The sequence below is a fragment of the Botrytis porri genome, assembly GCF_014898465.1.
Source record: "Botrytis porri strain MUCL 3234 chromosome Unknown BPOR_012, whole genome shotgun sequence".
Lineage (NCBI taxonomy): Eukaryota > Fungi > Ascomycota > Leotiomycetes > Helotiales > Sclerotiniaceae > Botrytis > Botrytis porri.
Window position 1 is genome coordinate 838,439 of NW_024066086.1, and position 13,218 is coordinate 851,656.

The 13,218-nt window shown below is 35.6% G+C and overlaps 4 protein-coding genes across 4 annotated transcripts; 3 read left to right on the forward strand and 1 right to left on the reverse strand.

The window, feature by feature from the left end:
- Positions 1-4,981: 4,981 nt before the first annotated feature.
- Positions 4,982-6,241, reverse strand: EAF01_008793 (uncharacterized protein; the record flags this gene model as incomplete). Its single annotated transcript, XM_038917049.1, has 1 exon — positions 4,982-6,241. One exon carries the CDS (start codon positions 6,239-6,241, stop codon positions 4,982-4,984), a length of 1,260 nt encoding a protein of 419 aa, XP_038767443.1.
- Positions 6,242-6,618: 377 nt separating this feature from the next.
- On the forward strand, positions 6,619-8,704 carry EAF01_008794 (uncharacterized protein; the record flags this gene model as incomplete). The annotated part of the gene is made up of 3 exons (XM_038917050.1): positions 6,619-6,759; positions 6,808-7,717; positions 7,767-8,704. 3 exons carry the CDS (start codon positions 6,619-6,621, stop codon positions 8,702-8,704), a joined length of 1,989 nt encoding a protein of 662 aa, XP_038767444.1.
- Positions 8,705-9,182: 478 nt separating this feature from the next.
- Positions 9,183-10,783, forward strand: EAF01_008795 (uncharacterized protein; the record flags this gene model as incomplete). The annotated part of the gene is made up of 5 exons (XM_038917051.1): positions 9,183-9,206; positions 9,264-9,340; positions 9,410-9,836; positions 9,894-10,211; positions 10,271-10,783. 5 exons carry the CDS (start codon positions 9,183-9,185, stop codon positions 10,781-10,783), a joined length of 1,359 nt encoding a protein of 452 aa, XP_038767445.1.
- Positions 10,784-11,207: 424 nt separating this feature from the next.
- Positions 11,208-12,674, forward strand: EAF01_008796 (uncharacterized protein). The gene is made up of 3 exons (XM_038917052.1): positions 11,208-11,515; positions 11,651-11,743; positions 11,874-12,674. Exons 1-3 carry the CDS (start codon positions 11,358-11,360, stop codon positions 12,007-12,009), a joined length of 387 nt encoding a protein of 128 aa, XP_038767446.1. The 5' UTR covers positions 11,208-11,357; the 3' UTR covers positions 12,010-12,674.
- Positions 12,675-13,218: the final 544 nt, after the last annotated feature.

Below are 13,218 nucleotides of genomic sequence, written 5' to 3' on the forward strand. Positions count from 1 at the left end.
TAATCCGAGAACAAGGTTATCTACACGCTAAACTACATACGGCAGCATCAGGAATTCTGCCATTTGAGAGCCACCGCTACCAGTGATTTTTTCCCTTTGACAATACAAAGTTGTATAGTACTAATTAACTACTATCAGCTCAAATTCATTTTCATGTTAAAAATCAATATTTTATTATACTTTCAAATACTAAAATCTTTATAATATATAAATAAAATTCTTTTAAAATTTATTTTTATAAAGTTTTTATAATACAATTTGATATTTTTAAAATTTTAAAATCCTTAGAAATTTATATTATGAAAATTTATAGAATTAAATTAAAATCTCAAAAAATTCACTTGATTTTCACTTATTTTATTAATAAATCTTATTATTTTTTAAAATAATATAACTTTAAATCTCTATAATTCAATTGATAAAATATTAAAAAAAATCAATATTATTTTTATTTAATATTTTATAAAATTAAATTAATATATATAAGAAAAGAAAACACGAAAAAACCAAGGAAAGATTTTCTTAAAAAAACCTATTAATCTTTATTGTATTCGAATCAGAATATCATTTTCTACTCTTTTTCGAAATTATCGAATTGATATTTATCTAACGTGGTTTATCATCAAGTGGCTCATATCATCGAGTAGCCTATTTTTATTTCAATTTATATCTATCTCTTTCAATATGTGTTTTATTAACAATCTATAATAAATTCAAATAATTAAGAAGCTTATATATTCCTTATTATTGAAGCTATTTATAAAGATAAAAAATTAAGTATTTGAAAGGCTATTATACTCTATAATATTCCTTATATAACTTTTCGATATAAAATAGAAGGTTTATCTCTTTATATAGAAACTTGAGCGAATTATTATAAGATTATAGAATTAAAAGAAAAGATAATTGTTTAATATATATTTGATATAGATTTAAAAGGATTTTTATTTAAATTAAAAAATGTGGAAGATATAGTAAATAATATTCTTGAATTAAGGGATACGAAATATATTAGGAAGTTCTAAGTATATCGATTTGTAAAGTGTTGAATCAAATTAAAGATATTTTTTAATTATATTTATAACTTTCAAAGAACTTTTTATGAGAATTCTAAACTTCTTGAAGAATGATTTCGATTAGTTGTAAATATATAAGTGAAATATAGTATTTTGAACAAAGATTTCTATAATTTTGATGAAATAGGCTTTATGATAAGAATTATATATATAATAATAATAGTAATTAATACTAAACGAAATAATAAAAATAAGATAGTATAACTAGATAATCGAGAATAAACTATAGCAATAATATATGAAAATAAAGAGAATGAAACTATTCCCTCATTTCTAATAATTTAAGGATAAGTTTATCTCTCTAATTAGTATACCGAAACAAATCTTTTTATGGAATAGGCTATTAAACCTATATCTAATGAATAAACGAATAATAAAACGGGTTTAGAATAATTAAAACATTTTAATAAGTATATTAAGAATTAAAGAAAGAGTAAATATCGAATATTAATACTGGATAGACATGAAAACCATGAATTAATAGCTTTTCAAATATACTATAAAGAGAATAATATTATATATTTACATTTACTACTATATTCAAATTATTTAACTTAACCACTTGATATTGATTATTTTAACAATTTAAAATGTTTATATAATAATCAAATTAATGGATTTATTAAGACATATATCAATTATATTTCAAAGGTTGAATTCTTTATAGCTTTTAAAGCTATATATAAGGAATTAATCACCTTTTAGAATATGAAATTAGGATTCTAAGGAACAAGTTTAATCCTATTTAATCCTAAAGCTATACTCTCGAAATTAAATATTCAAATTCGCATATTTACTCTTTCCTTTTTCGATCTAGATTAATGGATCTTTTAAATCCCTTGTAACCTAATAGAAGCTCTTTCTCAATCAATATTAATTAAATCTCGAATAACTTGTTATTAATCAAGCTTTCTTATATTTATATTCAAAACTGTACTAGCTTTAATTAAAGGTATAAAGAGATTAGCTTATAAGAATATACTTTTAAATATAAAGAATCGTATACTTCGAATAATAAATGAGGTATTAAACAAGCATTAACACATAAAAAAAACTCAATTATATTAAGGAGGAGTAATTATTGAATAAAAGACTCTTAATATATTATCTCAATAAGAGGTTGATATTCAGATTCAATATGATAAGCATTAAAAAGAAAGGAATTCTAATGGGGAAGCATCTTCTAATTAATATTATAGTAAATACAGAAAGACAGGATATAATATAAGAACCTGTTAAAATAATGTAATAGATCCTAGATTATTAGATTATTAATAGTTTCAATCAATTAATTCAATTATTGTTGAATAATATGGGTTTGAAAGTGTAAATTGAGGTGAAAGTGGGCCACTTGATGATATAGGCCACTCGATGATAAACCACGTTAAGTTAAGAAGATATTATTATTAATGTTAAAGAGAGGGGTTTAATATATTTATATTGGAATTATTAATATTGATATCATTAATAATAAACTTTTCATATTAAATATAATTAATAGAAGAGATTAAATTATAAATTCCTATAATAATTTAGGCTTTTTAATACTCGAAGATCTTACGAGAGGATTTCAATTATAAAGAAGAAGGTTTTTAAGTATAAAATAATGAAAGATAAAAACTTTTCAAAAAACCTTACTTTTTTCAAGAAATATCTTACAAAAAATATATCAATATAGCATTTAATATTCTACTAATATACCTATAGCTACTCTATATAATGAAGAGAAAAGTCAAACCTTTCAAAAAACATTTATAATATGTTGATTCAGGTATATAGTATTTTATATTAGTATATAACATTATTATAAAATACCGATTTCGATATCATTTTATATAATAAATGATATATTACTAATTATAATGTTACGACGGATAACATTGGATCACGTGATAAGTGTCATGTGATAGGACGCTGAAGCCTTTGGAGCCTAGGATCTAAGGAGCCAGGAGCTTTTGAAGCTTAGAATCCAAGGGATCCAAGTAGAACAGAACTATGAGTTCTATAAAGCAAAAAGATCTATATAAAAAGAACAGGTTTTATTACAATATAAAGCTTTATACTCAAGAACAATTATTAATTTCATTACTATAATTACGAAAATTACAATTAATTATAACCTTATTGAATTTCTACTTAAAGTTTAATCTAAACCACCTCAAGAGATCTCTAGACACTTCCACGTGACCCTAGAGGCAGCTCCCGTAACATATAATTAAAGAAGTAGTAATTCTTTATTGTAGAGCGTATATTATTAAAGCAATAGCATTTCAATATTATTATACTTACTATTTCAATTTTATTCAACTATCTAGCTCTATAATATAGTCTTATTTCTTATATTGATAAAATGATTCGATAAGTCCTAATATATTATGTTGTTACGACGGCATCCAACATACCGTATCACATGATCAGGAAGTCACAGGATTAGGGATTCCCACTGGATCCTACTGCTCCCACCTAATAGGACACAATAGGATCAATAGGATAACAAAGAACAAAGATCTATATAAAGGAATAGGTTTTATTATAATGTAAAGCTTTGTACTTAAGAATAATTATTAATTTCATTATTATAATTACAAGAATTATAACTAATTATAACCTTATTGAATTCCTACTTGAAGTTTAGTTTAAACTACCTCGAGAGATCTCTAGACACTTCTACGTAACCCTAGAGGCAGCTCCCGTAACATATGTCTTATATCGATAGGGTAATTTGACAGAAGGAAAGAGAATAAGAGATATTAAACTTTAAAAAGAAATTATATATTATCAACGTATTATGGGAGAAGGTGAATATAAGGCTTATAAGTAATAGATTAGGGGTTATAATAGGATTCCCGAAGGACTCGAAGTATTAGTGTCGGAACGTATGATCACGTGCTTAAGCGAATCACATGATTCTTCCCATTATATATATAGTGGGAAGAATCATACCTTATTCTAGATCATCTCAATTTATATTATTCATTTTGTATAGGCTATACAGTGCTGTATATGGTGATTCGAGTTGACGACTCCCCCCCCCCCCTCAAAGTAATCTCAACAATTGGAGGATAAAGATAATCTTTTAAGAGGAATACAATATTATAATTAATTATAGTTTTTATAATATTTTGAAAAGAGTTGAATAGAAAGAAAGGGATTATTGTAATAGAATAAAAAGTATAAGGTTTTTATAAATATATTAAAAGATTTAATAAAAAGAAGGTTTTTGAATAGAATAAATCAATAATATAAATAACTTAAAGAACTTGAAAGGATTACTTGGAAGATTGCTTATAGATTTTAATAGAGAAGTTCAAAAAAAAGTAAGTTTTTTATTTCTTTTTTCCATCTATTTTATTTAATTAGAATTATATATAGGTATATTGTATGGTCTTAGTATAGCTAGATAGACCGAATCGATTATAAATTTACTACTACTACTATAAGGAAATACTTAGATTTTATTATTAATTATTAAGAAATTCATAAATACAAATGATAAGTTTTGGTATGAAAATGTGTTTTGACTGATAATAGTTGGCATGTACTATATTTTAATATCTATCTAGTAGGTAGTAATATAAAGTGTAAGTAGTACATTTTTAGGGATTGCAAATAGATTCGAACAATATTCCGATATCACAGTTGTGACTAATGTTTTGGAAATCAATGTGAGTAACTGTCAAAGGTACGTGTGTGGTTTTTGGAAAGATGTAGATGTATATTTCTATTTATGACAGCCCAAGATATGTCCTAGACGAAAGCCCCAATATACGCCATGATACCGCCATTTATTCTTGGATGACATAACCTTGGGGAATTCCTAACTTTTCATAGCCTTTACCTGAACTCCTTGCACCATGTGAACCGGATACCAACCCACAACTCCTTATTTTCAGATGTCCTCACCATTACGCCCTTTGCGAACGATTGGCACGACTGGCGCGACTACCGAAGCTGGTAAAGCGTGCTGGACCAAGACCCATTCTGACCTCATCCAATTGCTCCATACCCGTTTGGTATTTCATCTTCTTGACGTTCTTCTTACCACTCATGGAATGAGTGCCCAGGAATTCATCCAGAATGCCATCGAAGTCTTGACGAACATCACCATCTACAGTGGAAACGGAAGATGAAGCCATCGAGACGGACGCCATATCATCGAAATCCTCGTTGTATTGTTCCTCAATCTTCTCAAATCGTTGATCAAGTGTAGTAAGACCTTCGGTTCTGAACAGTGAAGACGATGTCATGGAGTATGCGGAAGGATTAGTCAAAGCACCCTTTCTCTTCTTGCGTCGTCCACCATTTGTTGTGGTAGTAAACATAGATGACTGTACATCTGCTTGTGAAGGCGTGACTTGAGCCTTACTAGACTTTTGATCCTTCTTAAATTTGTTGAAGTTGGCCATCCAATCCCCATCACCATGATCCTCTCGCTCGTCATCATCGATATCTTGGGTTGTAGCAGATGCGTCTTTGTATTCTTGCGTAGGCTTTGCAGTGGCATCCGATTCCCATCCATCATCATCATCCCAAGTTTCATCGAATTCGTGTTCATCCAATTCCTCACCATCTTCTGCCAATTTCCCGAAAATTTCATCATCATCGTCGACATAAGCCTCGTCTTCTAAAGCCTCCAAAACTTCCCTCAACCTCGGATCCATATCGGGTTGGAAACCGGCTAAAGCATCAGGAACATCTTGTTGCGCTTGGTAGGTAACCTTGCGAAGATTCTTGGATGGTAACATCTCATCATCAAGAACGGCTCCAGCCTTGTCTTCCAAACTCGCATTTCTGAGCGCCTCCTCCAAAGATTGTTTTCCCTTGCCCTTGTTCTTATTCTTTGGTCCAGTAGCTTCGACAAAAGTTGATTCACCACCTCCACGGCCCAAATCGCGCATATGTTGCATGTAATCATATTCGGTATCGTCGTAATATACACCATAGTTTGCGGCTTCACCTTCGTTATCTCTGACACGCGCAATACCTGCACCAAGCTCGGCGGTTAAATCATCGAGTTTCTTGACTTTATTCGGATTGGGTGCACTGGTGGGATTTAGGACCATGGACGAAACAGATTCATCGTGGATCAGCGGATCGTTTTGAGGACGATGAACAAGTTGAAAATGTGTCGCATTCTTCTTATCAATCCACTTTCCTCGAGCCATATTGCCGGTATTGTTTAGTAGTTGTAATGTTGAGAAATGGTTTTATTATCTTTCTGCTCGGACGAGGAATTCGGGGTTTACAGAATTATATAAATCTACATGTGTGGAAACTTGAAAGATTTAATTTTCTTAGTGCGAGGGGCTGCTTTTTTAGGCGGGTCAAGCTTCTTTTATCAGAGTACTAAGCCGAGAAATTTGCCCCTCATTTTTGCTCGATAATCAGAGATAATCAAAACTCCACTGCAAAATTATAAAATTCAATAATTCATTCTCAACTCCGCGAATTATTGAAACTTTCTTGTAGCATTCTTATTTTTGTTATTGTTGTTTATCGAAACTAAACCAACCCTATTGAAGAACGGATACAAGTAAACACGATGGTTCTCGCGAAATCCAAAAATGCTGTTGGACTGGGGAACAGTTTGATGAATGATAGATTCGGGAAGGGCAAAGGAGCAGATCGCAAAAAGACCACAGCGACCGGAATTCAGAGAACACACAAAGACACTGGAGAAACTGTATGTATAAACACGATCAATCCATCTTTCTATGCTGAAAGAATATAGTATGTCACAAACGAAAAGCAAGAGGCCAGCTGGGTCAAGATGCGATCGGTGACGGAGCAGGCAGCACTCGATGAATTCTTGTCCACTGCAGAGTTAGCCGGCACAGACTTCACAGCGGAGAAGATGAACAACGTTAAAATTATTCATACCGATCAAAAGAATCCATACTTGTTATCGGCTGCGGAAGAACGAGCTGCAGTTGGCAAACAGAAGGTACACAAGGAAAGACTCACAGTTCCCAGAAGACCGAAATGGGATTCTACCACGACTCCACAGGAACTTGATAGAATGGAGAGGGATGGTCTTCTCGAGTGGAGAAGAGGACTAGCTGAACTTCAGGAAAATAACGATTTATTGATGACACCATTTGAGCGCAATTTGGAGGTTTGGAGGCAGTTGTGGAGAGTTATTGAGAGATCTGATCTTATTGTACAAATTGTCGACGCCAGGAATCCGCTTTTATTTCGATCTGAAGATTTGGAAAGATATGTTAAAGATGTTGATGGCCGCAAAGAGAACCTTCTATTGGTAAACAAGGCTGATATGTTGACTTTGGAGCAAAGACAACATTGGGCTGATTACTTTGAGGCCGCCGGTATCAAGTACAAGTTTTTCTCAGCAGCTTTGGCAAAAGAATTAAATGAAGCAATGTTAGAGGAGACTGAAGAAGAAACGGAGGCTTCTGCATCTGCATCAAAGCTAGCAGAGAAGGCGAGAGCACTTGGGCTTGACGACGATGAAGATGATGATAGTGATAGTGATGCGGACAGCGATGAGCAAGATGAAGAGACAGCTGTTGAGGAAGATGACGAGGAAAGCGACGAGGAAATCACAGAGACCGAAAGTACCAGAATCTTGACTGTAGATGAGTTGGAGGCTCTTTTCTTGGTTCATGCACCAGAAGTTCAAGGTAAGGGTTATCATATTCATGCAATTAAATCTAAAGCTAACAAATATAGATTCTGAGTCAGGAATTACTAGAAAGACTCAAATTGGTCTCGTCGGATACCCTAACGTTGGTAAATCTTCCACCATTAACGCCTTAATTGGTGCCAAAAAGGTGTCTGTGTCATCGACACCAGGAAAAACGAAGCATTTCCAAACTATCCATCTTAGTGACAAAGTCCTGCTTTGCGATTGTCCTGGTTTGGTTTTCCCAAACTTTGCTACCACCAAAGCAGAACTCGTGTGCAACGGTATTCTACCTATTGATCAACTTAGAGAATTCGTGGGTCCAGCTGGTTTAGTAGCACACCGCATACCCCAAGGATTCCTAGAGGCATTGTATGGAATGAAAATTGTGACCCGACCTTTGGAAGAAGGAGGAACCGGTATACCAACAGCCGAAGAGATGTTAACAGCATATGCTAGAGCAAGAGGCTTCAGAAGGACTGGACAAGGTCAGCCGGATGAGTCGAGAGCTGCTAGACATATTCTCAAGGATTACGTCAATGGAAAGCTGCTATTTTGTCAGCCTCCTCCATTGGACATTGATCCTTTTGAATTCAACAGAGAGCTTTATGACGAAGGTCATTTACCAGAGAAGAGACGACAGGCTTTAGCATCTATGGCGTCATCCGCCGATGATCAAGCTTCTGTTGTAGATTCTGATGTTGTCGAAATGCCCCAAGGACCAAAGTCAAAGAACCTTGACAGTACTTTCTTTGCCCAAGGGCAAGGCAATTCGGCACATTTACGAATGCCTTTCAGTCACAAGTACTCTGAGCAAGGAACTGCTAGCGGTAAACTACTCTCAGGGAGGAAACAAGCAACATTAATAGCTCTGGAGAAGGATGTGGATCCAAATGACATTAAGAAATTGACCAGCAAAAAGCATTTCAAGGGTAATAAACCAGGTGGAAAGGGAAAGAGAAGAGCGAACTATTTTGCTGATTAAAGGTCTGATATCGGTCGGATTTGGGTCATAGAAAGAAGGGATACCTCAATAACGGTGGCGCTTTGCATTTCTGAATGGAGTCAAGGTAGTGATTAAATAGAAAATGAATATCACCTCGGTCAACGAGTTGAAACCTTACCATATGGACCGACTTCTCGTACCATTCGTTTCAGATCATCATGCACAGCGCATCCTATAGGATTCGATGGATAATGTTCCTGGCCCCCACACCGGGAATTGCCTCGGTATAGAACAATTGGCCGAGCCGAACTTGTGTGGAATAGTTTGGGGTAACTGGATCTAAGAATACATTAACAACGAAGAGGAGCTCAATGCTTATATTGATCTTCCATTCAATTAAATATTTGTGAATAAGAAGTTTTGTTCAATACACAATCGTTCTTATATTTATAATCGCCTTTAGTTCTGACACGACTTCGTACACATATCTCCAGATCCCCTTAAAATCTCATCCATCATGTCCGACAAGATCCCTATTCTCGTAGGAGCTATTCATCCGATCACGCCTCCTCAAATACTAATTTTTTTCTTCTTATAGGCCGCTAATCGTGTGAGTGATCATGCAAAGAAAACACTTGATCTTGTCACAAAATTCGTCGAAGAGAGATGTATACCGTATGTTTGCCACGATACCATATGATTTCATGTCCTTCACCGCACAAGACCACTACTAACAATTCCCAGCGCCGACCCTATATTCCACGCTCAACTCGGCGAAGGTACTCAGAGATGGGATTCGTATCCTTCAGTCATCGAAGACCTTAAGAAAGAGGCACAAAGTCTCGGATTATGGAACTTGTTCCTCGCAAAATCACACTACAAAGAAGGAGCCGGTTTCTCGAATCTCGAGTATGGATTGATGGCAGAACAAATGGGGAAATCACATTTGGCATCTGAAGCTACGAACTGTGCGGCGCCAGATACCGGAAACATGGAGGTGTTGGCGAAATATGGAAATGAGGAACAGAAGAGACAATGGTTAGCTCCATTGTTGAGCGGTAAGATTCGTTCGGCTTTCTTGATGACGGAACCGGATATCGCAAGTTCGGATGCTACGAATATCCAAATGGATATGAGAAGAGATGGAGATCATTGGATTTTGAATGGCTCGGTGAGTTGGAGTGTCTTTGATTTTGTTCAGGGGCAAATCAGCTAATTTGTTGTAAAGAAATGGTGGTCGAGTGGCGCTGGTGATCCACGATGCAAAGTTTATATTGTTATGGCTAAGAGTGATCCTAACAATTCGGATCAATACAAGCAACAGTCTGTTATCTTGGTACCAGCCGATGCCCCTGGTATCACTATCAACAGAATGTTGTCAGTCTACGGCTTTGATGATGCGCCTCACGGGCATGGTCATCTAACATTCAAGAATGTTAGAGTGCCAGCAAGAAACATGGTACTAGGCCCTGGTCGTGGGTTCGAGATTATCCAAGGTCGTCTTGGTCCCGGACGTATTCATCATTGTATGAGATCCATTGGTGCTGTAAGTTCTATTAATATATACGTCTACAATTTTTTTCCCCAAAGCTAATGATTTCGTAGGCTGAGAAAGCTCTTGATTGGATGCTCATGCGTATCAATGATCCTAAAAAGACACCTTTCAAGAAACAATTAAAAGAGCATGGTGTGATCCTCGAATGGGTGGCAAGATCAAGAATTGAAATCGATGCAGCCCGTCTGGTTGTACTTAATGCTGCTATTAAGATCGATGAGGGAGGTGCAAAGAGTGCGCTCAAGGAGATTGGTGAGGCAAAGGTACTTGTGCCAACTATGGCATTAACTGTCATTGATCGTGCCGTACAATCATTTGGAGGAGCTGGTGTGTGTCAAGATACTCCTCTTGCATCCATGTGGGCAAACATCAGAACATTGAGGTTGGCCGATGGACCAGATGAGGTACATCTACAACAGTTGGGTAGAAATGAAAACAAAAGAGGAGCTGAGGTGACTCAGAAGATTCACAGACAAATGGAAGCTACAGAAGCCCTGTTTGCTCAGTACAGAGTCAAGCATGTAGAGCCAGGCCCAACTGTTCGGGAGAAATCCAAGTTGTAGGTTAGAAAGGATTAGGGATTTAGTTTGTTTACGCGTACAGGGGAATCAAGACTGAATTTTCCCATGGCCACTATATTGAGGTATAATATGATTTATAAGGTTCAAAATTCATGTTATAACGAGCATAATTCATGAATAAGATCAATGATATATACCTAGCTCGGTAGACATAATAACGATTATACAGTATAAATCAAAACAAACAAACAAAACAATCCAACCAAGCGTTCCTATTTTACATCAGTGATGATTGACTTTCAATAACTATATGCTTTATTATTTATTATTTATTATACAACTTGGGCTTGGGCTTGGAGGGGAAAGTGGAGCAACGGAAGAAATATGCTCATCGTTACCTAGACAACAAGCGTAAATAATTCCAGAGGAAGATCATAAATTTTCGATTTCGCTACAACTGAAGAACAAATACATAAAAACACATAAAGTCCTCACTTCTTCTACAATATCTGATTTCATTCACAATCACAAGAACCTTTAAGAAGACTTACAATCAAATACCCCTTCACTACAATTACACCAGAATCAATACGTTCACAAGAACATAATATACACAATGTCTTCACCAAACGTTCTCTCAAACAAAGACGTCAATATCTCAGCTATGAATCAAGTCAACAGTGTAGTTGATGAGAAGAAGACTCCAATTGGTGCTGACCCTCATTCGATGGAATATCATCGTCAAGTTTTGCAGAATAAGATGCAACAGAATGGGTATGTTATTCCCTTGTTTAGTTACTTCTACCCACACTATTCAGCAGTTTTGAGCTTCGCCATCCCTTCACTTGATACTCATCTACAGATAGTATTGAAACAAAGAACCATTTACTAATTCATCTCAATCTACAGGGGTCAAGAGGAGAAATATATCTCCCCATCAGATACTATCCAATCGCCAACTACTGCCAAATTGTCGGCTTATCGCAACAAACAAGTTGGAAAGTGAGTACCATCTTTCGTTATTCTCTTCATCACAAACCATGGAGGTATTCGCACAACCTTAGGCCATCTTGCGATCTCTGAACCGCACATGAAATATCCCAAAAAATAGATACTAACAGCACCCCTCCAGGAACACCAAACCTCGCTCTCTCTTCGCAAAAACCTCTGCCAAAAAACTTGCCGCAAGTGGTCCACTCTTCGGCAAAGATATCTCAAGCCCAAAACAAACCACAAACGATAATGCCGGCAATGCTATGCAAGAATAGATTTTTCAATCTCTAGCCATGAGATGGGATTAAATTTTTGTGTTTGCACGGTAGCGGTTTCGATAAAGAGGCGTATAAGTATCACGTACTCTCGGTTTGTTTTTGGTTTTTGACTTTGGTTCTGGTTTTGGTTATTTTCGGTCGGCAAGTCATTGGACAATAATGCGCATATTATCAAGTGAAGGATATTGTGACAAATTGGTTTATTGTTAGGCAGGGGTTTGGATGGAGAAATAAGGAAAGGAAAGGAGAACTCTTATGATTGTGTATTTCTACTTTGTCTCCACATCTGCGGATGTCTTTGGAGGGTAGGGTGGTTTTGGGCACCGCGTGATGGACCTGGATATCACATTTATGCGAGGGACACATGAGAATGGTACACTTCCTGGCTAGGAAATCAAAGTACTGGCTGAGTTGGGGATATCATGACTCAACTGTCTTCGTACGTCTGGGTATTGATCATGAGGCGTTTTGGGATACTATTTCCTTTCTTCCTCTTCTTTCGATAGTTGTATTATTTCTTCAGTGGGATGGATATCAAAAGGAAAGGCTTTTGGTAATCTAGTTAAGATTAGATGAGTTAATTTAATGAGAATTTTCTCTTTCTCTATTTTATATTTGAACATGTTTTATACAATTGTGCTACCGTCATGGGTTGTAGGATATGTATCTTAAGGACATGCTTAATTTCTGCTTCGCTTGGACTAGCTAGCTCACTGTACTAGATACCTGCAGTAGCAGAATGTGAATGCAACACCGCCTTATGATACATCCTCCTGTTTGATTAGTCTTCTATGATCTCGTTTTGAGACCTTTTTGTAGGAAATCTGTAGTAGGGTAGAGCGAAGGGGTATGATGCATTGTGATTGAAGTTGGTTTAGCGGGGTGGATGAATTTGAGGCCGGGGTTTGAGGAATGGGAATGGGAATGAGAGTAATATCCAGTTGGCATAGATTTACTCTGGAGTATTCCATATGCTATGTACCATGAGCCGTGTCTATGCCATGTAAATATTATAACATGAGAAAATCTTGCCGTGGTCATCTCAGATGCGATAGATACTCTGGTCTCTAGCTCTGGAATGTCAAGTGCTTGTGCTCTTGTCGGACTCGACGGCCATCGTCTATGATACGTGCACAACATAGTACACAAACTCGACATCAGGAAGACTATATAGCAATAATCATATCCACAAATATTTCATTAAAA

Excerpts from the sequence above, each read along its gene's own strand:
- EAF01_008796 (XM_038917052.1), top strand. The coding sequence starts at position 11,358 with ATGTCTTCACCAAACGTTCTCTCAAACAAAGACGTCAATATCTCAGCT. Across the intron at positions 11,516-11,650 it reads AATAAGATGCAACAGAATGG|GGGTCAAGAGGAGAAATATA; the intron begins GTATGTTATTCC and ends CTCAATCTACAG. Across the intron at positions 11,744-11,873 it reads CGCAACAAACAAGTTGGAAA|GAACACCAAACCTCGCTCTC; the intron begins GTGAGTACCATC and ends GCACCCCTCCAG.